The sequence below is a fragment of the Equus przewalskii genome, chromosome 26 (genome assembly GCF_037783145.1).
Source record: "Equus przewalskii isolate Varuska chromosome 26, EquPr2, whole genome shotgun sequence".
NCBI lineage: Eukaryota > Metazoa > Chordata > Mammalia > Perissodactyla > Equidae > Equus > Equus przewalskii.
Genome location: NC_091856.1, coordinates 4,468,153 through 4,491,342, shown reverse-complemented (window position 1 = coordinate 4,491,342; position 23,190 = coordinate 4,468,153). Strand labels below are relative to the sequence as shown.

The following is a 23,190-nucleotide window of genomic DNA, read 5'->3' as shown; positions in this document are numbered from 1 at the left end:
CAACTCCAAGGGCATTATTTGCTCTCTGGTTTATGTGAACAGTGGCTCCTGGAGTTGTGCTGTGCACAACTTGTACAATTGTACCTGGCTGCCCTATATCTGTGGCCATACAATGTGGCTCAAGAAGCCTAGATATTAGCGGGCACATCATATATTCAAGTTCAACAAACATTTATTAAGCACCTGCTGTGTGCCAGGCACTGGGCAAGGAGCTTTTCATATATCTAATTATATTTACACATATGTGTGTATACATATATATATACACACACCCAGAAACAAAAGCCTGTCACATGGACAGGCTGGGGTTGCAAACTGGGAGGCCGACAGTCTCATCAAATGTCCAACGTGGTTTGTTTGGTCTGTTGTGTTTGAATGAGCCACCAACGTTTTAAAATAGGGACATAGAAATGCACATAAAAATTCATATTTCCAGGGTCCCGCCTGGTGGTACAGCGGTTAATTTCACACTTTCTGCTTCGGTGGCCTGGGGCTCACCAGTTCAAATCCTGGTGCAGACCTATGCACTGCTTGTCAAGCCATGCTGTGGTAGGAGTCCCACATATAAAGTAGAGGAAGATGGGCATGGATGCTAGTTCAGGGCCAGTCTTCCTCAGCAAAAAGAGAGGAGTGGCAGCAGGTGTTAGCTCAGGGCTAATCTTCCTCAAAAAAAAAAAAATTCAGATTTCCAGCATCTCTTAAAATGTTAGGTGAGGTGGCAGCGTTGGGCCTGCACTTTCACAGTGGCAACAATTGGTAGAGCTGAACAGCAAGTGCCCTTTAGTCAAACAAACACAAACTCTCTTGCTTGCCTCAGTCCCCACCACTCCCTACTGTCACACAGAGGTCAAGAAACAGCCACTATTCATCATTGGCTCTGTGCTTGCTTTTCTTCCTGGAGGGTTAAGTGGTAAATAAGACCTTTCTCATGTGACATCTCTTTCGAGAGTGGGAAAGGAAAAGATGCACCGGGATGGCTCTGGGCCTCGAGAAACCAGCCCACCTTCCTCCTTCATCGAGGTTACCGCCTGACACTGGGTGCACGGCCGCTGCCTCCAGAGTAGAGAGCGAGCTCTAGAAGGGGAGAGACGGGGAAGAAGCTGGGGGGTGGGAAGGCAGGGTTTAAACTTTATCTATAGCGATTTGTTTTTCTTTTTAAGGGCGATCTGGATCAAATAAGGCAAAATTTTTCCCTTTGTTAAATCTGGATGATGGGAACATAGGCATATTCTGACCTCTGCTATATGTTTACCATGTTTCCTATTAAAAATGTCAGAATCGAAAAGGAAACTGCTCAGCGTCCTCAGTGGGGCGGCGCCGAGCGGGGGGCTGGGGGGAGGGTCAGGAAGGCGGCCCACGGAGCGGGGGCGGCTGGGCCTCGAAGACTGGGAGGCTCTGACTCGAGGAGTGGAGGGCGCTGGGTCCAGGTCTCCAGGGAAGCGGCAAGCAGGGCCAGGGAGGAGGGGCCGAGCTGAAAGAGGGCATTCTGGGGAGGCTGGGGAGGGGTGTGGGGAGGGGCTCATGGGGTGGGGTGGGGACACCCTGACACCTGGCCGCCCTCGCCCTCGCCCTCGCCCCCCAGGCCCACCCTTGGCTCTGCGCGGACCGGCAGTGTTTCTAAGGATGCGGGCCTATTTTTAGAGCAGAGATTTATTTCTTTCCATTTCAACTGTTTACTTCTGTCCTGGGCTTGCGAATCTGCCGGTTTGTGTTACAGGAGAACCACGCCCCGTGGACCGAACCTGGCGGCCTCCTGCTTGCAGCACACCATCTGGGGTGTGAGTAGGGAGGGTCTGACGATTCTGTGGAGTCTGGTGGGAAGCCATGCCGTGTGACAGCAAGTCCCAGGTTCTCGTCCTGGGTCTGCTGCTGACTTGCTGTGTGACCCTGAACAAGTCCTTTCCCTTTTCCGGGCTTCAGAGTTTTTGTTGTTTTGATTTTTCACCACTAAAGTGGTGGTAACAATACTTACCTCAAAGCGTTGGAACAACACGCGCGGGGACCCGTCAATCAGGGTTTCTCCGCCCACGCCAAGTCTGTACGCACAGGGGCCAGGGGTGGGGGGGGTTTCACCGCGGCTCAGGGTCCTTCCAGCTCTGAGATCCCACAGTTCCAGGTTTTCCCCTCCATCGTTTCTTCCTGCAGGTCATGGCTCCTTGTTGTCAGAACTCTTGACACATTCTGGGCCAAGAGGGGCAGGTCTGCCTGGATTTTGTCCATCACCTACTAGCTGTGTGACTCTGGGGACCCGTCTCCTTTCCTTGGAACAGCTTTAACCCTGGCCTGTGGGGATCGGACCCATAGGGGCCTGTGGAGATTGTATGAGACGCTGCCCACAGAGCACGGCATGGCGCCTGGCATGCAGGAAGACCTGAGGAGGGGGTAAGATGATGATGATGATGATGACGACCGCAGGCCGTGCAGGGGGCCTGTGGTTTCCCATCGTTGTTTCTGTGGTTATAAGGTGACACATTCCCACGATCAGACTTCAAAATCAACTCTTTGGCCCCAATTTCTTTATAAGGTTGGGATTATTTCTACCATCTTCTCTCCCGCAAATATTTTGGTCCTTTTACTGAGACATTTAAAAAAATAGTCTTCCTTTTCCCCAAAGCCTCATTAACAAGTGACATTTAGAGGTTCAGTTGTGTTGGTGGCTTCTTTCTTTTTAAGGTTAGTATTTATGGTGAAAATAACATAACTTCAAAGGAAACCAAATTGGAAAGATCAATTTGCTGGGTATTCCCACTCTGTACTCTGACTTCCCTGCCAGGCCCCGTCACACACAGGCTCCCAGGAGGTGACAGCTAACAGCAGGCTCCTGGCTCACGACTGTTTGGCTGGAATCCCGGCACCACCCGGCCTGCATCCTGGGCTGGTTACTTCTTTTCTCTCAGCCTCAGTTTCCCATTTTTAAAATGGGGCTGAGGGGCTTGCCCGGTGGCGCAGTGGTTAAGTGCACACGTTCCGCTTTGGTGGCCTGGGGTTCACCGGTTTGGATCCCGGGTGCAGACATGGCACCGTTTGGCAAGCCATGCTGTGGTAGGCGTCTCACATATAAAGTAGAGGAAGATGGGCATGGATGTTAGCTCAGGGCCAGTCTTCCCCAGCAAAAAGAGAAGGATTGGCAGTAGTTAGCTCAGGGTTCATCTTCCTCAAAAAAAAGTAAAAAAATAAAAAAGAATGAAACAGGGCTGATAACCAACGCTCTCGGAGGACTAAACGAGACACTCCAGCAGGGCTGTGCCCGTGGCCCACCCGGGCAATGTTAACCCTCTACTGATCCTACAAGAACTTGTACACGGTCCCCTGCGCAGGCCGCAGGGGATGCATCATTCTCAGACGTCTCGGACGTTGCCCATTGTCCCCACCGCCTGTACAAAAGCTGTCTGAATGCAGGAATTGGCTCAGCTTCAGAGCAGCATCCACTTAACTCCAGAGACGAGAAGGGCAGCTCCTCTCGGGAGTCAGTCAACAGTGGATACTTTTAGCACAGGGAGCATTCCTCTCCCGCGGGAGGCCAAGGCCAGCAACCTCATGATAAGCTCGAGTTTTCCAGGCCGCAGAGGGAGAGAGAGACAGTTCCGGGGACTTTTCTTTTTAATGTGCACAAGTTTGGACTCTTGTGCTGCAGACAGAGCTGCCTTTCCACTCTCCCGCTGTCCCGGGTCACATGACACGGGGCTCAACAGCTGCCTCACTGGAAAGGTGAGCCCCCGAGAGGGACAGCTGCATTCAGGTGACAAGGCCGCCAGGAACTGCTCCTAAAATCATGGATGCGTAGTGCTGGTGGGAGTGTCCGAGGGCATCTGGGCTGACTGCGTCCACTTTACAGACAGAAACTGGATTCCAAGGAGGGACAGGCAGCAGCCTCAGTCGGGAGCAGAGCGAGGACCGAACAAGGACTGCTGCACCGCAGCTGTTTCCAGGAGGACAGGAGGATGACTGTGCACAAAGCAGGGCACACCTGTGGCTCCCACCACCTTCCTGAAGACGCCAGTGAAGCCTCAGAGCCACATGGCTAGGATGGGACCTCTTAGAACCGGGTCCCGGCTCTGCCACTGCCTCGTTGTGGGACCTGGGACAAATTACTTGACCTCCCGGTTGTCATCTGTATAATGGGGGTGATAACAGGGCCTGCCTCACAGGATTATGATGAGGGTTGAATGAATTAATATTTTCAAAGTGCTTAAAACAGTGTCTACACATAGAAAATGGCGTATGAGAGCTTGTTAAACAAAAATTACAAAAGGAGGCGTGCAGAGTATGACAGAGGGAGCAGGGGACCCGAGTTCTGGCCTGGCTCTGTTTGGACGTGTGACCTAGAGCAAGTGCCTTCCCCACGCTGGGTGCAGTTTGGGCTCTGGAAGGGGGAGAGTTGGACACCGGCGGGTCTCTGTGTCCCCTCCCGGCCACCCTGTCACGGTGTGCATACCTTGGCCTCTCCCTGCGCTGGGATTTCAGAACACGGGCCAAGGGCGGGTGAATTCGAGCTGGAATGTTTGTGCTCTTAGAAAGAAGGGAGGCCCACCAGGCCCTTTCAAAACCTTCGTATGACTTGCAAATCAGGTAACAGAGACATCTCAGTGAAGGGGCCAATTGTGTGGCGGGGACAAAAACCCCACTGGCCTCCGTTATCTCCTATCCTCTCTCTGATTTCTCTTTTCTTTTCCTTGAACTTAGAGAGAAAGGAGTCTTTGAAAATGTCCATTTTGAAACCACAATGGAACAAGAATCCCAGGTCTCGGATTGCCCACCTTGCTCCCCAGTCCAAACGCACGTCCACCTCGTCCTGCCAGAGTGGGAGGCGCACACACGTTGGAGCCTGTTTGAGATCTGAGTCTCTGCACCTGCTCCCGTGAGGCTGCGCAAGTCAGTCAGCTCCCTGCTTCTCCATCCCTCCGCGGACACAAGCGCACCTTCTCCTTAATCACCTGTGAGCAGGGCTCCGGGGTGCTGCCGGGTGAGAGGTGCAGGGGCCCTGGGAATCTGCTGCTGGGCCAGGTGCCCTGACAGCTGCGGTGGGGGCGCTGTGGGAGCTCTTGGCCCATTTAGAAATGAAACAAGCTCCCACCCTGGGTTCCGACAGGGCTCCGCCATCAGCCCCTCCCCACTCCCGGGTTGGATGCTTGGCTCTGACCTGTCACCACCCACCCAATTTGCAGCCACAGCCTAATTTAAATTCATTCCCACCTGGCAGCTCAGAGCAGCTCAACAGCCCAAAGGCCAGACGCAGCGGGCCCTGTGGGGCCCCGGGGGTCTGCGTCTCTCTGCCCTGGGAACGGGAGACTGTGCAGTATGTGCACTATGGCAGAAGGGCTGCGGAGAGGCCCGGGGCCCTTCCTCATCTTCGGGAAGGAACTCTCCCACCCCTGGCTGGGCAGGATGACGGGCTCCTGTGTGAGCCCCTTCTACCTCTCACTGGCTCCCCGGAACCTCCTCCCGGCCATCTGTCCTCAGTCGGCAAGCCCCCCGAGTCACTGCACGTCGAGGGCCCCTGGACCTACTGAGAAAAGTCCGAACTCTTCAGCCCGCCTTGCCCCCCGCCTGTCCCCATTATCTGCTCCAAACCCCTTTCCAGCTCCTCTAACCCTCCACAGACACCACACGATGTCCCGGCCCCAGTTACCTTCCAGGCACGAGACTTTGCTGATGGCCTCCATTCGGCCAAGAATCCTTTCTTTTTATTCTTGGCTTAGAAAACCTCAGGGCCCAGTTCCACTCTCACCTGCTCTGGGAAGCCTGCCACCAGTAAGGATTCACCCTGTCCCTGCGCTCCTGTCGGCCCCTTTAGGAAGGAGTCGGTCAGGCCTGCTGCCCCTCGGACCGAGCATCTGGCGGGCAGAGTGCCAGCAGGCTGCCCTGTTGGTGGCAGCGCAGGGCCTGTGCTGGCAGGGAACGGAGCATGTCTGTGGGATTGACTAGAAGTAGCTACATGCCCCTGTTGTTCTCACTCTTTAAAGCTGTTTGTTCTTGTAATTCTGCGCGACAGTGATCCAGGATAGAATTAGAACAGGATAATGTTGCAGCGAAAGGCTGGGAGCTTGATCGTTTCTTGCCTATGTCGCTTATTTTTACTGAAACCCAGGCTACTGGGGAGCAACCCAAGGTCCTCCCACCAGCGCTGCCTTCTCATCCACCTGAGCAGCCTCATTGCGGGGGCAGGGGGAAGTGGTGAACAGCAAGATGAGGACACACTGCTGGAGGGATTTGTCATTCTATGGGGCCTAGGACCTGGGACCCCAGTCGAGGATTCTGGGTTATCTAGAAAGAAGCCATTTAATTGCATCTGGAGATAAGATCAGGTTATAAGCTCATGGAAGCTCAGCCCTGAAAGGGACCAACCAATGCCATCATTTCATGACCTAGGGAAGGACAGCAACTGGCCCAGGGTCACATGGAGTGGAAGGGACAGGGCCAAGGCTGAACTGGACCTCTGACCTCTAGTCCTGCATTTTTTCCTGCTAACCTCCTCTCCCTCTACATGAGCTACAATCACTCAAAGGCTAGCGAAATGGTAGAGCTATGTTCCTTTCTTTACGGATGACTGTTAAACTAGAGTTGAGCAACGATAGGTCAAAAAAAAAGTGTGAAATGTTCCATTTTTAATTAAAAAATATATCAAATGGAAAATTCACTGAATTCACTGACATTCATTACCTACCTTCTCTGTGCTGGGCATTGACCTGGGTACCTGGGATATAGATATAGGATGAAGGCCCCGTCTAGTAGGACCCAGGAGTCCCACCCTCAGCCCTGCTAACGGCTCCAGAGTGGCTGGCCAACCACAGACGTGACCAGGGAGCCTCCTGCCTCTTGATGCTGTGGTCCTGACTGCAGAGGCAAATTCGGAGCATTAAACACACTTATTAAACGTGCCAACTAGGAGATGCAATGATAAAAACATCAAACAGGTGAAAGGGATCCTTCTGGTCCTTTATTTCTCAGTCAATTCATTCCATGACACATTGGCCACCCTCTGAAGCAGCTGGCTAGACAGCAGGGTGGAGTGGGCGATTCCCTGCAGGGCTGGGGCACGTTCTCCAGGGGGCTGTGTCTGCTCTGAACCAGTGTCCAGTAGACGGTGCTGCTTCCCCCATAGCCAGGACTCACAGTTCCAGGATTCAAGGGTGGAAGTGGGAGTGGCACCGCCCACTATTACCCGTCATGACCCACGGGCAAAATGTTCACTGCCTGTTCCTGTGACCTTATGCTCTGCTGGCCTAGAGGTCTTAGTTCCAGAGGAAGGAATGCTTCCACCAGGAGACACAGCAATGATTCCATTGGACTGGAAGTTAAGACTGCCACCCGGCCACTTTGGGCTTCTCATGCCTCTGAATCAATGGGCAGAGAAGGTATTTCTGTCCTGAGTGGGGTGATTGATCCTGATTACCAAGGGGAAACTGGACTGTTGCTGCGCGATGGAGGTGAGAAGGCGTGTGTCTGCAATCTAAGAGAGTCCTCAGGGCTTTCTCAGTGTCACTGTGCCCTGCGATTAATGTCAATGGAAAACTACAAGAACCCAGTCCAGCAGGACTACTGACTCAGTGGCCCAGGCCCTTCCAGAACAAAGGTGTAGCTCGTCCTACCTGGGAAAACACCACAACCAGCTGAGATGCTGCTGGGGGCAAAGGGAATACAGACTGGGTAGATGTAAATATCACTATGGCCATGGGACCAGTCAGAGAAACAAGGACTGTAACTGTCGCAGAGTATTTCCTCCTTATTTTGTTATGAATGTGTTTGTGTGTACGTGTGTATTAAGCAAATATCTTTGTTTTCTTCTCCTATTCTCCTATCATGTAACATAAGATATATTGATTTTATATCATAGTATTTATTGTTAATTTTACCTTATAGTCCTTAAGTTACGGGATATCAAGGAGAAGAGTGAACATCGCTCAAGGACTCTGCCTCCTCTTCTGGAAGGTGGTACATGGGGTAGTTGTGTCATGTTAGCAGAATTATGACCTTGTTATTGTCTTTACAGGGAGATAAGTGTGGTTTAAGGAGATCTGTATGGGTGCCAAGTTGACAAAGAGTGTTGTGATGGTTAATACCGTATGTTAACTTGACAGGGCCACGGGTGCCTAGACATTTGGTTAAACATCATTCTGGGTGTGTCTGTGAGGGTGTTTCTAGACGAGAACAACATTTGAATTGATAGACTGACTAAAGCAGATTGCCTCCCCTGAGGAGGGTGGGCCCCATCCGATCAGTTGAAGGTCTGAATAGAGCAGAAAAAGCTGACCTCCCACCAGCAGGAGCGAATTTCCTTCTGCCTGACTGCTTGAGCTCGGACATTAGTTTTCCTCCTGCCTTTGGACTCATATTGAAACACCGGCTCTTCCTGGGTCTTGAGCCTGCCAGCCTGGGTGACCGAGACTACACCATTGGCTCTCTTTCTTTGGACTCAGGCTCGAACGACACTACCAGCTCTGCTGGGTCCAGCTTGCCCACTGCAGATCTCGGGGCTTGTTGGCCTCTGTGATCATGTGAGCCAACTCCTTATAACAAATCTCTTTTTATATGTATATATATCCTATTGTTTCTCTAGAGAACCCTGACTGATACAACACACACACACATATACACACAGACACACACACACACACACACCCCTCCAAAGGCAATGTTATGCCAATGTCATTGCCAAAAAAGGAAAGAGGAAGGGGTAGCTTCCGAAGTCGGCACCTGCCCCTCCCCCAGGTGGCGATGGTGCTGCCTGCACTGTGACAGCGTGCTGGCCTGTAGTGCCTACTCACGTCAGGGTCCAACTCATCCAGCTCATTTTCCAGGGTCCTGAGCTCTTCCTCGCTTAGGGCTCCGAGGATCTCGTCTTCATCCAGGTCGCGGTATTTCTCTAGTTCTCGTCGGTACGACATCGTAGAAGAACCTGCCTTTGTCTTCTGAGTTTCTGTACTGATCTCTGACCTACCAGAAAGAGAAAAATCTTAGAAAGACCCTTCTCGGATTTGCTCTCTCAGAGCAAATAGATGCTGCCACTCCCACGGTGGCCCGGGCACGTTTTATAAGTGGTCTGGATACTAATTACTGTAGCGGAACACTGCACTACGTTGGACTAATTCTCTAATAAAACTGCGCAAGGTGAAGTCCCGAGGGCAGGCGAGTTAATGAATGTGATGGGCGGTGTTGGCACGGCCATTAAGCACGAGTAATAGGTGGTTATAAACGGCTTATGAGGGCCTGAACCTATTTTATTCTTGAAGTAGTTTAAATAATTTTCTGTACCACCCTGTGCCCTTCACCCATACCCGGAAGGAAAACACGAATGCTGGAAAGCCTGCCCAGGCTGACCTGAGAAGAGGGGGAGCACCAACGGTTAACGGAGCCCGTGCTGCCCGTAGGCCCCTCCCTACAACGTTGCCTTCCATCCTCACACAAAGCAGCCCCCAGCACTGGCTGACTTTCACCACCAGCTGCCCAGCCCCAGGTGAAGCGCCTCACACGGGTTTCCTAATTCAAGCCCTGGGGCAGGTGTTTGCTGTTAGCCCCATTTTGCCAATGAGGACGCTGAGCTTGGGGGGGTTGAGTGACTCGAGCAAACCACACGGCCAGGAAGTGGCCGCTGGCACCCAGGTCTGCTGGCGCTCTGAGTGCACTGGCTCTGGCCGTTGTATCCCAGCGCCTCTTTCACAGGATCAGCTCCTGTCACGGCCAGAGCAGGCTGCCTCGTCCAGACCCTCCTCTCCCGCCTGAGGGAGCCGGCTGGCCCGGGGGGTCCAGGTCTGCCACCGCCCAGGCTGCTCTCCTTGGCTAGAGAAGGCTACTGCTCATTTCCCATGTCACAGATGACACGGAGGCCCTGTGTTTGGGTCCCGTGTCTGCTACTTCCCATAACCATGACATTCTCACACCTCTGAACTCATCTGATCCTGACACCACACCCTGTAAGTTGAGTCGTTCAACTAAAACTATTTTCTCAATGAAGAAACTGAGGGACGGCCTGGGGCTTGACTCAGGACCCCGTTCGGACCCCAGCTGCTTCGCCTCACACCTCACTGCCTCTCATGCAGCCTGGGAGACACGACAGGGCCTTACGCCCTTCTGCCTTCCAGCTTGGCCGGATCCGTCTGATAACATGACGAGCCCGGCTCATGTTACCTCCTGTGAAGCCTCAGTGTCCCCTCACTCAGCAAAGGTCATCACGACCATAGCACTGGGTCCACACCGCTCCACGCAGCTCACGTGTCTGTCTCCATGGCTTCCCCATGGGCAGGGCCTGGTTTACTTCCTCCTGCTCTCCCCAGGGCCCAACTCAGGACTATACACACAGCAGGAAGTTTCGTGCTGAAATGAACCCAACTCCAGTCCTCTGCCTGCCTTGGTTGGTCTAGACAGAAAGCCTTGAGGAGAGGCTGGGCCCCTTTCCTCTTAGAAAATGTCAGCTTGCTGCAGAAGCTCCAGCATCTCCGTATTTGAGTCTGTTCCCACCTGTCCTTCAACCTACGTGAGTTAGCTGTCCGCCCTCCTTTCTGAAGCTGGCGGGCTAAAAGGTGAGGCAGCAGTGGAGGGCTTCCTTAGATGGTGCGGATGGAACGTGGCACTGCACACTGAACTGGTGTTACACGTAGAATTCCGTCCCCCCTCCCAAAGTCTTATGTTGAAGTTCTAACCCCCGCACCACATTGTAAGAGCGAATGTGACATTACTTGGAAATAGGGTCTTTGCAGGCATAATTGGTTAAGTATACGTGAGGTCACACTGGAGGGGGGTGGGCTCCTAATGCAACATGACCGGTGTCCTTAGGAAAAGGGGAAATTTGGACAGACACACCCACAGGAAGTACACCACGTGAAGATGAAGGCAGAGATGGGGGGATGCTTTTACAAGCCAAGGAACCCCAAAGATTGCCAGCAAACCACCAAGAGCCGGGGGAGAGGCCTGGAACAGATCCTCACGGCCTCAGAAGGAAGCAACGCTGCCGACACCTCATCTTGGACTTCCAGCCTCCAGAATGTAGGGGCAACACCTTTCTGCTGTGAAAGCCGTTCTGTTTGTGGCACGTTGTCACGGCGGCCCCTGAATACAATTGGTGTCACCTTCTGCACAGGGTTTTGCCTTTTTAGACCCCCATGAAAACAAACAAAACCATGGCTCATCTGTGAAGTGACAGATGGAATCTTCCAGAATAGAGAAAAATGAAAACTGGGAAGAGATAACCAACTAATCAATCAAAAAGCTGGAATTGGTTGTTAATTAAAAACAACTAAAACAATTAAAAAGAAGCTAAAGCCAAGTTCATTTAGCTAACAGCAAAAGCCTGCATTTCAGAAAGCTGAGCTGAGCGTTCTTAATGTAAGTTTGTGCATGTGTGGGCACGTCTGTGGAGAAATCCAGCACGTGACAGCTGGCTTGATAAGAAGGGACTTGCTTTCCAAATACAGAAAGCCGTGGTGCCATCCTTTCCTCTAAGAACAGCTCAGCTTGGCCTCAGACCTTCCTCTGACCAGACCCCGAGAATGCAACATCCAGACCACAAACAGGCCCCTCTTTGATTCATTTCTATTTACTTCCAAAGAAGCACACCAGCTGACAATGCTCCGGGATAGACCAAAAAACTTTCCTGAAGCCCTCAGAGGACAGCCGAATTTGGCTTTTCCTGAGTGGAGCCAGGAGAGGATCTTTGGTCTCATCCTGGGGCCAAGAGGGACCCGATCGAAGGGCTCAGAAGCTTCCAGAAGCAACTCGCAGAGACTCCAGGACCACCTCTGAACCAGCCTCTCTTATGTGGGCTGCAAAACACGCTGTTGGTGCTCACTCGGTTTTGAGTCACAGGCCTCTGGGCTCCAGGCCTCCTCAAAAATGTCGGCATGCTTCCACACACTGAATGTTTCCAAGAGGGACAGGTTACAAGCAGAAGTTTTCAGTCCTTTTGACCATAAAACCATGTCTCTGAGAAAGTGCTCCTGGAATTGGAACCTCATGAAACAAGTCTGGGACACACAGCCTCAGATTCACCTCTGGGTCACATGAGGGAGCCGCTCAGAACCACACAGGAAGGGACACAGGGACGGGACCAGCTGGGACAGTCTCAGGCCCCTGGGAGCTTCCCATGCTTGTTGTCTTTGCCACGTAACTTATTTATGGGAGAAAGGACGAGCCAGGATGAGGGAGCCAGGGAGAGAGGCATCCATGTCAGAGCCGGCTTGGGAAAAAGGAGCAAGAAGAGAGAGGCAGGTGGCAGCTATGGGGCCTGCTGCAGCAGGGATGGGGCTGGGGTGGCAGGCCACCTCCAGAGCTGCCACCCTGAGGGGGCAGTCATTAAATTCCCTAAAGAAGTCTCCCTCTTAGCACGCCCAGGAAAGGCACTGTACCAATTACACACTGCAAGGTGCTGTTGAATTAAAAAGTCCTATTTCAGGGATTTAAAAGGCCCTTTTTAATGTCAAGTGTCCTGTGAATATTATGGGGTGATGAGGCATTACATTAAATAAGCTGAGAGGAACGGAGAACTCCTAAGGTAAACTATGAAGCTGTCAGCTCCAAGCCGCACTCAGCCACTTGGCTCCCAGGATGGTTTCCCTCCAGCAAGATTCTCCTCCCATGGGGCGACCTGCGGGGACTGGAGGTGGGGGCACGGGGTGGGAGGAGGATGAAAACCGTGCGTTAACAGGGCCCCTGCAAGCCCGGCCTTCAAGTACCGCGTGGAAGAGATGGTATTGTGTAACTGTTCATAAAAGGCCTCCGTTTCTTAATAAAAGAGGCGTCACACATGGACACAGGCCTGAGAGTCTTAAGACTCCGGTTGGAGCGTGGGCTGTGGCGGTCACTCCCGGGGTGAGGCTTGCCGAGCGCCTCCGCTCCTCCAGGCCCCCATCCGCTCACCTGTGCAACGAGCACAAGTGGGCCAGGGAATTCTGCTGGTGACCCAGCCCTCCTGGAGACATCTGAGAAGTGGATCACAGGGCTGGTCTTTAAACCGTGCCCAGGGGAGATCTCAGGCTCTGGACAGCTCCTGGGGGCCCCTGCAGGGGCTTCAGGACGAGAGGCTAGGTGAGGAGCTCCCCCTGGTTTTGCTGGTTTATTTGAGCTTCCGTGGAAGACTTCCTTTGAAGGAAGGATTCAGCCGCGAAAAGAGAAAGTTGAGAATCACTGGACGGGGTTTCTCCTTCTGTACAGTGAGAGGGTCACGGGACTCGCCCCAAAGGGTGTTTCGAGGATGAAGTGGTGACAAGCAGCTGAGGTGACAGCCTGGGCTGGGGCGTGGTCCACACAGGCTCCACAGACGGGAGCCACGAGCGTGAGGCTGCTGCTGTGGTCGCAGCCTCTCCCCTTGCCGCTCCCCAGACACTGTCGTCAGACTGAACTTCCCTCAGATAAGGACCCATGTCTTATTTGTCTTCATGTCCCCTCTGCCTGCTGAAGCTGCTGGCAGGGAATGGGCACATTCGGGTTTGGGTCTAGTGTCTTTAGAACTTTGGGCAGGCCCCTTTTCTTCTCAGATCCTCTGTTTTCCCATCTTTAAAATGGAAAGATCAGACCAGGTCTGGGAGGGCCGGGACCCCAAGAGGGGAGTGACAGGCAGGGAGGGGTGAGGAAGCCGCCCGGACTCCCAGCATGGCTGCACCTCTGTCACCTGCTTTATAAACTGGGTCCTGAGTAAGAGTTGGTAGAAAAATAAAAGGGCAGCTCAATAAATTTAAAACACGTTTAAAACCCTAAGTCTCCCAAATCTGGTGTGTATATTACACCAAGAGCATGTCCGGCCTCCCTGCTCCTCAGCGGCAGGAGCCTTCAGCCGCTGCTCAATATGAAAAACAGGATTTACAAGCCGTGTCAGGAAGTAAAAGTAGGCAGGTTGGACAGTGGGTCCAAAAATGAAAGGGTCAAGGGCTGAGGCCATCCATCAGGAAACGTCAGAAATGAAAGCTCCGAGCCGGGGAAGCTCCTGGAGGACCAAATGTGCTTTTAAATCTTTCACAGGAAGTGGGTCCCTCCACTTCTGCTAATGGCTTCTCCAGCATCCGCCCCCCGCCCCCGGGGACACTCAGGGAGGAGGGGCCGGGCGGCATCTTAATTTATGACTGTACCCCCCGAGGTCAGGAGGAGGTGAGTCACAGCTCAAAGGAATATTTTCCAGTTCTGCCATCTCCTTATGGCAGCCACAGGGAACGTCTTGATCACGGCGAAGAGATGCTGATTTATGAACAAAGCTGATTCCTCACCCCACCCCGTCTTTGTCCTTCTCTTTGGCTAAAGGGATTTTAGGCCATGATGCCTCATCAGTGAAGCCTGCACCTCTTCCCTTGGCTTTAGGGACACAGAATGCCTGAGATGTCCCCCTTTCCTCCCTAGAGAGCTGTCTCCCCCCTGCCCTCCTTCAAGGGGCACCTCTGGGGACAGCCATGCTTTACATCATGTGACAACCCCTTCAGCTGATTGGACAAAGTGGCTGCCTGGCTCAAGGGCAGCCAACTGATTGGCTATTCGATGACCTATGAGGCGCTTGGGAAAAAACAAAAAGATGATGGGCGAATGAGTTCCTTTATTTCATGGCGTTAGTACTAATTTCCTGGGGCTGCCCTAACAAAGTGCCGCAAACTGAGGGGCTTAAACCACAGGAATTTATTGTCTCAGTTCAGGAGGCTAGAAGCCCAAAGTCTAGTGTCAGCAGGGATGGCTCCTTCCTAGGGCTCTATGGGAAAATCTGTTCCAGGCCCCTGTCTCCACTCTGGGAGCTCAGGGGTTCCAAGCTGTGAGCTGGCAGCCTTCCCATTCTGTACATGTCTGTGTCCAAAGGTCCCCTTTATATAAGGACACCAGTCATACTGGATAGGGCCTGCCCTATGACCTTGTCTTAACTTGATCATCTGCAAAGACCCTCTTTCCAAATAAAGTCACATTCACAGGTACACCTTTTGGGGGGATACGATTCAACGCATGGCAGCACTGGACTGGGACATAAGGGACAATGAGGCAAGTGGCAGGGGAAGCTGGGGTGAAGACAGGTGACTATGAGGAGCAGGTGGAAGCTGAGGCCACGAGGGAAGAGATGTTAGGGCGAGCCAGAGTCCTCGGAGGATGGGGACTTCACGGGGCTGGGAGGGAGATGGCGGACACCGTGTCCCCGTCCCCTCAGGCCTGGATGGCTCTGGCTCATGTTGCATTCAATGAGGCTCCTATCCCCCCACAGTCCTTGCGAGGCCCACCCCTCGCCCCACGCTCCCTCACCTTGAATGAGGCCCTGCTCCTTGCAGCTCAACAAGAGTGAGAGCTCAGGCTCTGGCTGCCCTCCTTCCTTTCCGGCCCCTCCTTCTGAGTCTCCTTGATGGCTATTCTTCTGGGCCCACCTCTTCTCCCAGGCTCTGCCCTCTTCTCACGCTCCCCCTGGGGATTCTCCTCTTCTCCCAAGTGGGGTATGTTACAGCTGAGGACTCTCCAATGGTCTCCCTGCAGCCCAGGCTCCCTGTGGGCACATCTCCTGGGGTCCCTCAGGCTGAACACGCCCAACCCCATGCGTGGGCCCCTTCACCACCACCGCCAACTCCTCACTCGGGCGACTGCGCCTCCGCTGCCCGTCAGCACGCAGGCCAGGCTCGCGGGGCCATCCTGAGCTCTCCCTCTACCACCCTGCCCAGCTCTGGTCCGTCACACCTGTCAGTCCTCTCTCTCTTTCTCTTTTATTTAATTTTTTGAACGTTATAGTTTTCAAAAAATTTTGGTAAAATACTCATAACATAAAATTTACCATTTTAACCTGTTTAAGTGTCCAGTTCAATGGCATTAAGTACATTCACATTGCTGGGCATCCACCACCACCAGCTATCTCCAGGACTTGCTTGTCTTCCCCAACTGAAACTCCGGACCGGCTGAGCACTAACTCCCATCCCCACGTCCCGCCTCTGGCAGCCGCCCTTCTGCTTTCTGTCTCTGAGTCTCACAGCCCCGGGGACCTCAGCTAGTGGATCATACTGTATTTGTCCTTTTGTGACCAGACTCCCATCTCTTCAACATCCTTTGTGTCTGTCCCTACTCTCCCTTTTCACGGTCTTGCCTTTTTAAAATCTCTTTTCACATCAGCCTCCCAACCCGTCTCCCAGCCTCCGTTCTCCCACCTTCTTGTCCCCACTCAACTCAGACTCCAAATGATCTTTGTGAAAACCACTTCTGACGCTGCTTCTGAGCCGAAGAACCTCCCACAGCCCCATGATGCCAGACAGACAGCAGACTCCGCAGCCTGGGGGGAGGCCCTCGGAGACCTGGTGGCCTCTGTGCCTCCCTAGCTTCTCATTCCACCACAGGCCTTCCCCCTCCAGCAGTTCCAGACCACTCGTCCCCGACCACCCCTGAAATTTCCGTCTCTGGGCTGTGCTCAAGCTGTTTCCTCAGCCTGAAGTGCCTCTCCCACCTCCACACCCTCAGAAGTCCTCCTAAGTCCTCGGAGCACAGCCCCTTCATGGTCCCCCAGCCTCCTTAATGGGGTCCCATGGCCTCTCTCTTCCCCCAGCCTTGGGAGCAGCCCTGTGAGAGTGCGCTTCCCTGCCCGGGGAGGAGTCCGTGGCTCCCACACCCCTTGGCCCCCTGGCTGGGCTGCAGGAGGGCAGCAACCCCGTGGGACCAGCCGCCCACCTCAGTGGCCCTGGCCTGGCTCAGCGTACACGCCTGAGGTCACAGTGAAGTGTCATCAGGGAAACAGACCCTGGGGGCAGGGTGGACAACCAAATTCTATCCCCGGCCAGGAAAGTCAACCGATCCTTGGCTGGGGCCAGAAGGCCAGGTAGAGTGTGGAAGGGGCAGACAAGTGGGCAGTGGAAGTTTTGGGGGGCTTAACTTCCCTGATGTTAGATTTTAGAATGGGGTCATAAAATGTGACGCAGTAATTATAGCAAGAGCCACTCCATGTGCAGAGACCTTTGCAGTTTATAAACAACGACCACGCTCATGCTCCCTCTGGGCAAGAAGGGAGTGTGCCTTGGCGTGCTGTCCCTGTGATGGGATCCAGACAGATGAGCGCAGAGGAGGAGAGACGGAGAGGGAGAGAGCTGGGGGGGCAGAGGCCTGAATCCCCTGCAGGCTCCTTCCCCAGAGAGCCCCTGCAGACGGCCCAGGCTCTCACCCTGGCCTCCTGGAAGATTCTCCCAGGCAAGACCGGCTACAGAACTTGCCAGGTCCACAAAATAGAACTTTGGAGTCTCTTGTTCAAAAATAAGAAAAAGCACCATTAAAGGTACCAAGATGTAAAGTTTTTTCTTTCTCTCATGGTCTCTTTCTTGATTTGTCATAGTGTTTTCTTTTTTATTATTTAATGTCGTGATCGCACAGGTGCTTGCAACTCAAAGCATGCACGCCAAGTCCACTGGCTGCCAGCTTCCCTCCCCTGCCAGATGTGGGACAGACGCACCCCCAGATGTCAAGCCAGGCATCTCTCCTTCCAGCAGCAGGTAGGAGACAGGAGATCCCAAGGGCATTGCAACCTCTGTGCCAGGTCCATGGGCACCTGGATCAGCAGTGGCTGGGAGGCTTGCCCTGCAGAGTTGCCAGCTGAGCACCAGGGCAGAGAGCTCCAGCGGCAGCTGGGCTGGGGTGGGAGGTGGAGTCTGGTGGCAGCTGGAGGTGCCAGGAGGCGAGGCAGCTGGGGTCTAAGAACCCATCTCAGGAAGCAGAGAGGCAGCAGGAGGTGGGACTTGCGTGGGATGAGGCTCCAAGCCCTGCTGCATGCTCCCCTGTCCATGAGACTTCACTTAAAAATATACACCCAAAGATAAAATTCCGAATTTCTAGAAACTGATTGCAGAGCATTCGGCCAAGCATAGGGTCCTTCTGAGAGAAGAACAACCACACAACCTGCAACCTGTTCCCAGCCCTCTTCCCAGGACACACACTCTGAAGGCCCTGGCCAGATGCAGCCTTGTCTCACTGGGATGGTCCTTTTCCTCCCTAGTATCTTCCAACCCATTGGAATCTCTGGTCTCTGGGGTCTACAGGAAGCTGGGGCCAATGGCAGAAGGAGCACTGGGATGGGAGTCAGGGGACCTGGTTACAAATCCTGACTTTGGTGGAGGAATTGCCAGGTGACCTTGAGCAAGTTGCTGTACCTCTCTGGATCTCAGTTTCCATAATCTAATTCACTGGGTGAGTATTTATTGAGCACTCACTATGTGCAGGGTGTGGTGGGCCTTTGTGGAAGAAACAGAAATTAGTAAGACAGTCCTTAACCTCAGGAAGCTTACAATTAAGTTGGGAGGATCAGACTCACACAGAGGTCCCTGGGGTGGTGTCACACACATGGTCTCTTCCTCCACCATCAGGGGGGACAAGCTGGGCCGTTAGCCCCATTTTACACATGAGGTCTTGTCTCAGGTCAGCCTGGTGAGAGGCGAAAGATTGGACTAGGGGTTGCGCGGACCTGGGCAAAACCCCTGCCTGGCTCTAACGGGCTGGGCAGCCTCAGGTACGTCACTTAGTGCCTCTGAGGTGAACGGATTCATCTGGAAAATGAGAGCATAACACATGGCTCTCAGGGGTGCTGTGAAGGGGAATGAGACAAAGGAGGTGCTGTTCAGATTGCTGGGTCCTCCCCTCTCCTCAGTCCCACGACGCTCCAGCCCACAGGCTAACCCTACAAATGCTGGATGGGTGGACACGCTTGAGCAGCCATAAGAAAGATTTGGGGGTTCTCAAGTGGCTGTCCACCCAACGTACGTCAACAGTGTGAGGCGTTGGCCCCAAAAGTTATGATGCGACCTCAGCTGCATTGAGAACAGTGCAGCAGCCAAAGCAAGGGGTTGACAGCCTTGCTCGGCTCTGTACTGGAGCTCAACATGGGCCTCCCCCTTCACTGGGGGTGGGGGGGGGTATTTTTCTCTTCTTTAGTAAGACATAGGTTATACACAGTCAAGTGCGCAAGTCTAACGAATACAGCTCACTGAATTTTCTCATATGTCTACATCTATGTAAATACCACTCAGATGAAGATATAGGACATCTCCAGCCCACCACAAGGCTCTCCTGTACACTGCCCCCGACTCCATCTCCCTCAAAGGTCACTACTACTCTGACTTTTAAAACCACAGATTGGCTTTGACTGGTTTTGAACACCATGCAAATGAAAACATACAGTGAGTGTGTTCTTGCGTCTGGCTTCTTTCACTCAACATTACATCTGTGAGATTCACCCATGTTGTGTGTTAGCAGCAGTCCCTTCTTTTTCACTGATGTGTAATATTCCATTATATGAATTAGACTATAATTTATTTATTTACTCTACTGTTAGTGGACGATTTAAGTTATTTCCAGTATTTGATAATTATAAATAGTGCTATGAATGTCTTTTGGTAGAAATAATCACTTATTTCTCTTGGGCATGTGCCCTGCAGTAGAATTGGTGGTCATAGAGTAGGCATACATTTAGTTTCAGTAGATACTGAAGTTTTCCAAAGTAATTGTACTTTTTACACCCCAGCAGCAATCTGTGAGAGTTCCAGTTGCTCCACATCCTTGTCAACTCTTGGTATCGTCAGTACTTTTCATTTTAGCCATTATGGCGTTTGGGTAGTGGTAGCTCATTGTGCATTTCCCTGATCACTAGTGATGCTGAGCACAGTTCTGACGCCCATCGGCCATGTGGGTGGCCTCTTCTGTGAACTGGGCCTCTCTCTCGAGTGGTGCTGAGTCCTGAGAAGGGGAGCACAGTGTCACATGAAGAATAGTTGAAGGACCAGGAACATGTCACACTCTGCAAACCTCTAATGGGCTGACCTGGGGATGAAGAAACAGAAGTGTTTCTGCCAGAGGGCAGAAGACGTCAATATACTGAGACTGTCAGGGTGTAGATTTCCCATAAGCACAAGGAACTTTCTAACAATAAAAAAATGCCCAAGGAGGCACTAGGCTGATTCAGGAGGTGGTGAGCACCTGTCACAGCCGTCATGTGAGCAGATATGACTGAGTCCTAGGTGAGGTCTCCTGGAGAAGGTTGACATCTCAACTGAGAGTGGTTGCTGGGAGTTGACAGATGAGATTTAAGGCCCGTCAAGGATGGATTCTATTATGAAAGACATGTTTGGGGCCACTGAGTACAGAGGATGGGGACTCAGAGACCAGCTATCTTTAAAAGACTTGTTTTCTGGCCTGTTCACATTTATTTTTCCCTGGCTGACCTCATTGTCTTAGTCATATGGGAAAGCACCTTCTGAGAGAAGCAGGGAAACTGAACACAGCATTCGACTGCATCACTCTCTGCAGTTGCTACGCACTCCATCCCAGGACACACTGAGCCTCGAAGGTCCACAGGTCAAAGTTGTCAAACGTCTTAAATTAGAAAGGCGTGTGTGCGTGTGCCTGCATGCACCAGGGTGTGTTTTCATTTTGCATCTCCTGAGGTCATCATGGTGTCTGAGTCACCACACAAATCACTGTGAGCAGCAGGGTTCCAGGAAAAGACTATGAAACCATCTTCCCATCCCAGCTGCCCTACAAACCATGCCACACTCCACTCTGTGGCTCCTTCTCCCTGGCTCTTGGCAACTGCCATGAGCTCTCACCAGCCTCTGCCTCTTCCAGGCCATCTTTCTCCACACCTGAAAAGGGCTGAGAAGGGTTCCAGCCCCCCAAATACCTTAGTGCAAATGGGAGAGGCCTGCAGAGAGGCCTCTGCCAACAGAGGCATCGTCTTATTGCACCCTCCACACCCAAGACTGAAAGCTGCTCGATGGCAGCTCCTCTGTCTCTCACGGTCCAACACGAAGCCCCTCACCTCTCACGTGAGAAGGCAGTTTTGTTGAACGAATGAATGAATGCCTACTATTATTACAGATGGTCCCCAATTTATAATGGTTTGATTTATGATTTTTCAACTTTATGATGGTGCGAAAGTCATGTGCATTCAGTAGAAACTGCACTTCCGGTTTTGAATTTTGATCTTTTCCTGGGCGAGCCACATGTGGTGTGATCCTCTCCAGTGATGCTGGGCAGCGACAGCTCCCGGTCACCACGCGGTCACGAGGGTGAGCAGCCGACACACTGACACCCATTCTGCACCCAGGCAGCCATTCTGTTTGTCACTCTCAGTTCAGTAGTCAATAAATTACATGAGATACTCAACACTTCATTATAAACTAGCCTTCGTGTTAGACGATTTGCCCGACTGTGGGCTAATGTCAGTGTTCGGAGCACATTTAAGGGAGGCTGGGTTAAGCCAGGATGTTTAGTAGCTTACACGTATGTAGGAAAAGGAAAGGAACAGGAAATTTACATAAAAATACAAATGGTTAATAAGCCTATGAACAGATAAGGATATTCACTCATAATTATAGAAAAGCAGATTGAGAAATGAGACATGAGTTCTCATCTATCAGATGAGCAGAGATGAAAACGTCTGAGCACTCCTGGGGCTCACAGGTTGTAGAGACCTGCGTCCTCGCTGGGAGCAGAAGGGCACCTCGGCGCACCCTCTTCCAGGGTCAGTTAAGCCATATCCATCCGAGCGTACACAGCCTTTGATTCAGCAATTCCACTTCTAGGAATTTATCCTACCAGCTTACTCACTCAATTAATTACACAGATACATGTGCAAATTATCTGATTATTATCTATATTAGCAAAAAACTGGAAACCACCTTAAAGTTCCTCAAAAGGGCATTGAGTAAATAAAGTAAAGTGTAGACATACAATAGAATACTATTAACACCATCCTCGAGGCTGTTATTGCCCATTATATCACTGTACCTTGTTATACTATATATAATTATATAATACGTAATGTATAATAATGCAAGCATTATTCTGTACGTACTGCATACCAGGCACGGTGCTAAGCTCTTTACATGGATTATTTCATGCAATCTCAATAACTCTGCGAAGTAGGTACTTTTTATTCCCGTTCTACAGATGAAGAAACTGAAGTGCAGGAATCTGACTGTCCGTTCGCAGGGCTGCCATCACAAATGACCACAAACTGGATGGCTTACAACAACACAAACATATTCGATTGCAGTTCAGAAGGCCAGAAATTGGAAATCAAGGTGTCGGCAGGCTTGGCTCCTCTTGGAGGCCCTGAGGGAGAAAGATGGGCCACGCCTCTCTCCTAGCAAAGCTAGGAATGCTTGGCACTCCTTGGCTTGTATCTGCACCCCTCTGATCTCTGACTCCACCGTCACAAGGTCTTCTTCCCTGTCCATGGCCTCTCTTCTTGTCATAAGGACACCAGTCTTTGGATTCAGGGTCCACCCTAATCCAGTGTGACCTCATCTTAATGAATCACAACTTCAAAGATCCTATTTCCAGAGAACATTCACATTCTGAGATTTCAGGCGGACAGGACTTTTGGGGAAACACGATCTAACCTAGTAAGTGTCCAGGGTCACAAAGCTATTAAGCAGTAGAGACGGGATCTGAATCCAGGCAGGCAACCTGACTGTACTCATTATCACTCCTCCAGGCTGCCTTCCCATAACAGCTCACCCGACTCTACGCTAACAAGGTCCCAGGAACTGTCTAAGCATTTTACATATAATAACTTCTTTAGTCCCCAAGACGACCCCACTTTATAGATGTTCCCCATCTACTAAGGCACAAGGGAGTTAAAAGTTACCTGAGCGTACAAGCCAATAACTGGCAGGCCTTAGATTTGAACCCAGGGAGGTGGTCGCCAAAGTCCATGCTCTCAACTGCTACACTAAATGCCTTCCATCCGGTGTCCCATCCTGGCAAAATACTCTGAGAGTAACAGCTAAAAAAACAATTCTATCTCCTGAAAGACTGGTGTTCTTTTTTCTTGGACATGAAGTGTTCTCCAATTCATCTTGTCTCCCTTTCCCCTTGGCTGTCACGATTCCTCCCAGAGCTGACTTGAGTGTCCAAATACAGCTGCCGTCTTCAGCCAGGACGCTGGCATAATTTTCTCCCCTTTTTCTGTGCTGGGCATTCATCTCCTGGGCTCTTGAAGGGCCTCAGGGGGATCCATGCACCCACTGAGACACTATGCAAACTGTCATGTGTATGGATATGCTCATTTTCCTGGAGCAAGGGTCCAGATTCCCAAGGATTTTCAGGATCCTAATTTTCAACTGCTCTGCTCTTTCTTTGTTTCTTTTCTTAGTTAATTGTCTGTGCGGGTTTATTTTAAGCCATCTCAAACCCCTGTAATGGTGTAAGTGGAACGCAGTATAAAAACCATAAACAAACGCACGGGATGCTGCCATCTAGTCTGACTTTTTACATCTTCCC

The 23,190-nt window shown here is 51.9% G+C and overlaps 1 protein-coding gene and 1 long non-coding RNA gene across 10 annotated transcripts in view; one reads left to right on the top strand and one right to left on the bottom strand.

Annotated features, from left to right (window-relative positions):
- The window catches only part of TMOD1 (tropomodulin 1), an 83,016-nt gene that overhangs the window by 53,333 nt on the left and 6,493 nt on the right, over positions 1 to 23,190 (bottom strand). For all 9 annotated transcript variants that reach the window (XM_070595846.1, XM_070595844.1, XM_070595852.1 and 6 more), the window contains exon 2: positions 8,766 to 8,934. In XM_070595846.1, the coding sequence (XP_070451947.1) occupies positions 8,766 to 8,885 (120 nt within the window). In that variant the 5' untranslated portion in view covers positions 8,886 to 8,934. The remainder of the gene's footprint in view (positions 1 to 8,765; positions 8,935 to 23,190) is intronic.
- Positions 1,508 to 6,626, top strand: LOC139079658 (uncharacterized). Its single transcript, XR_011533445.1, has 3 exons — positions 1,508 to 1,778; positions 2,146 to 2,382; positions 4,684 to 6,626. It is a non-coding gene; the product is annotated as an uncharacterized lncRNA (long non-coding RNA).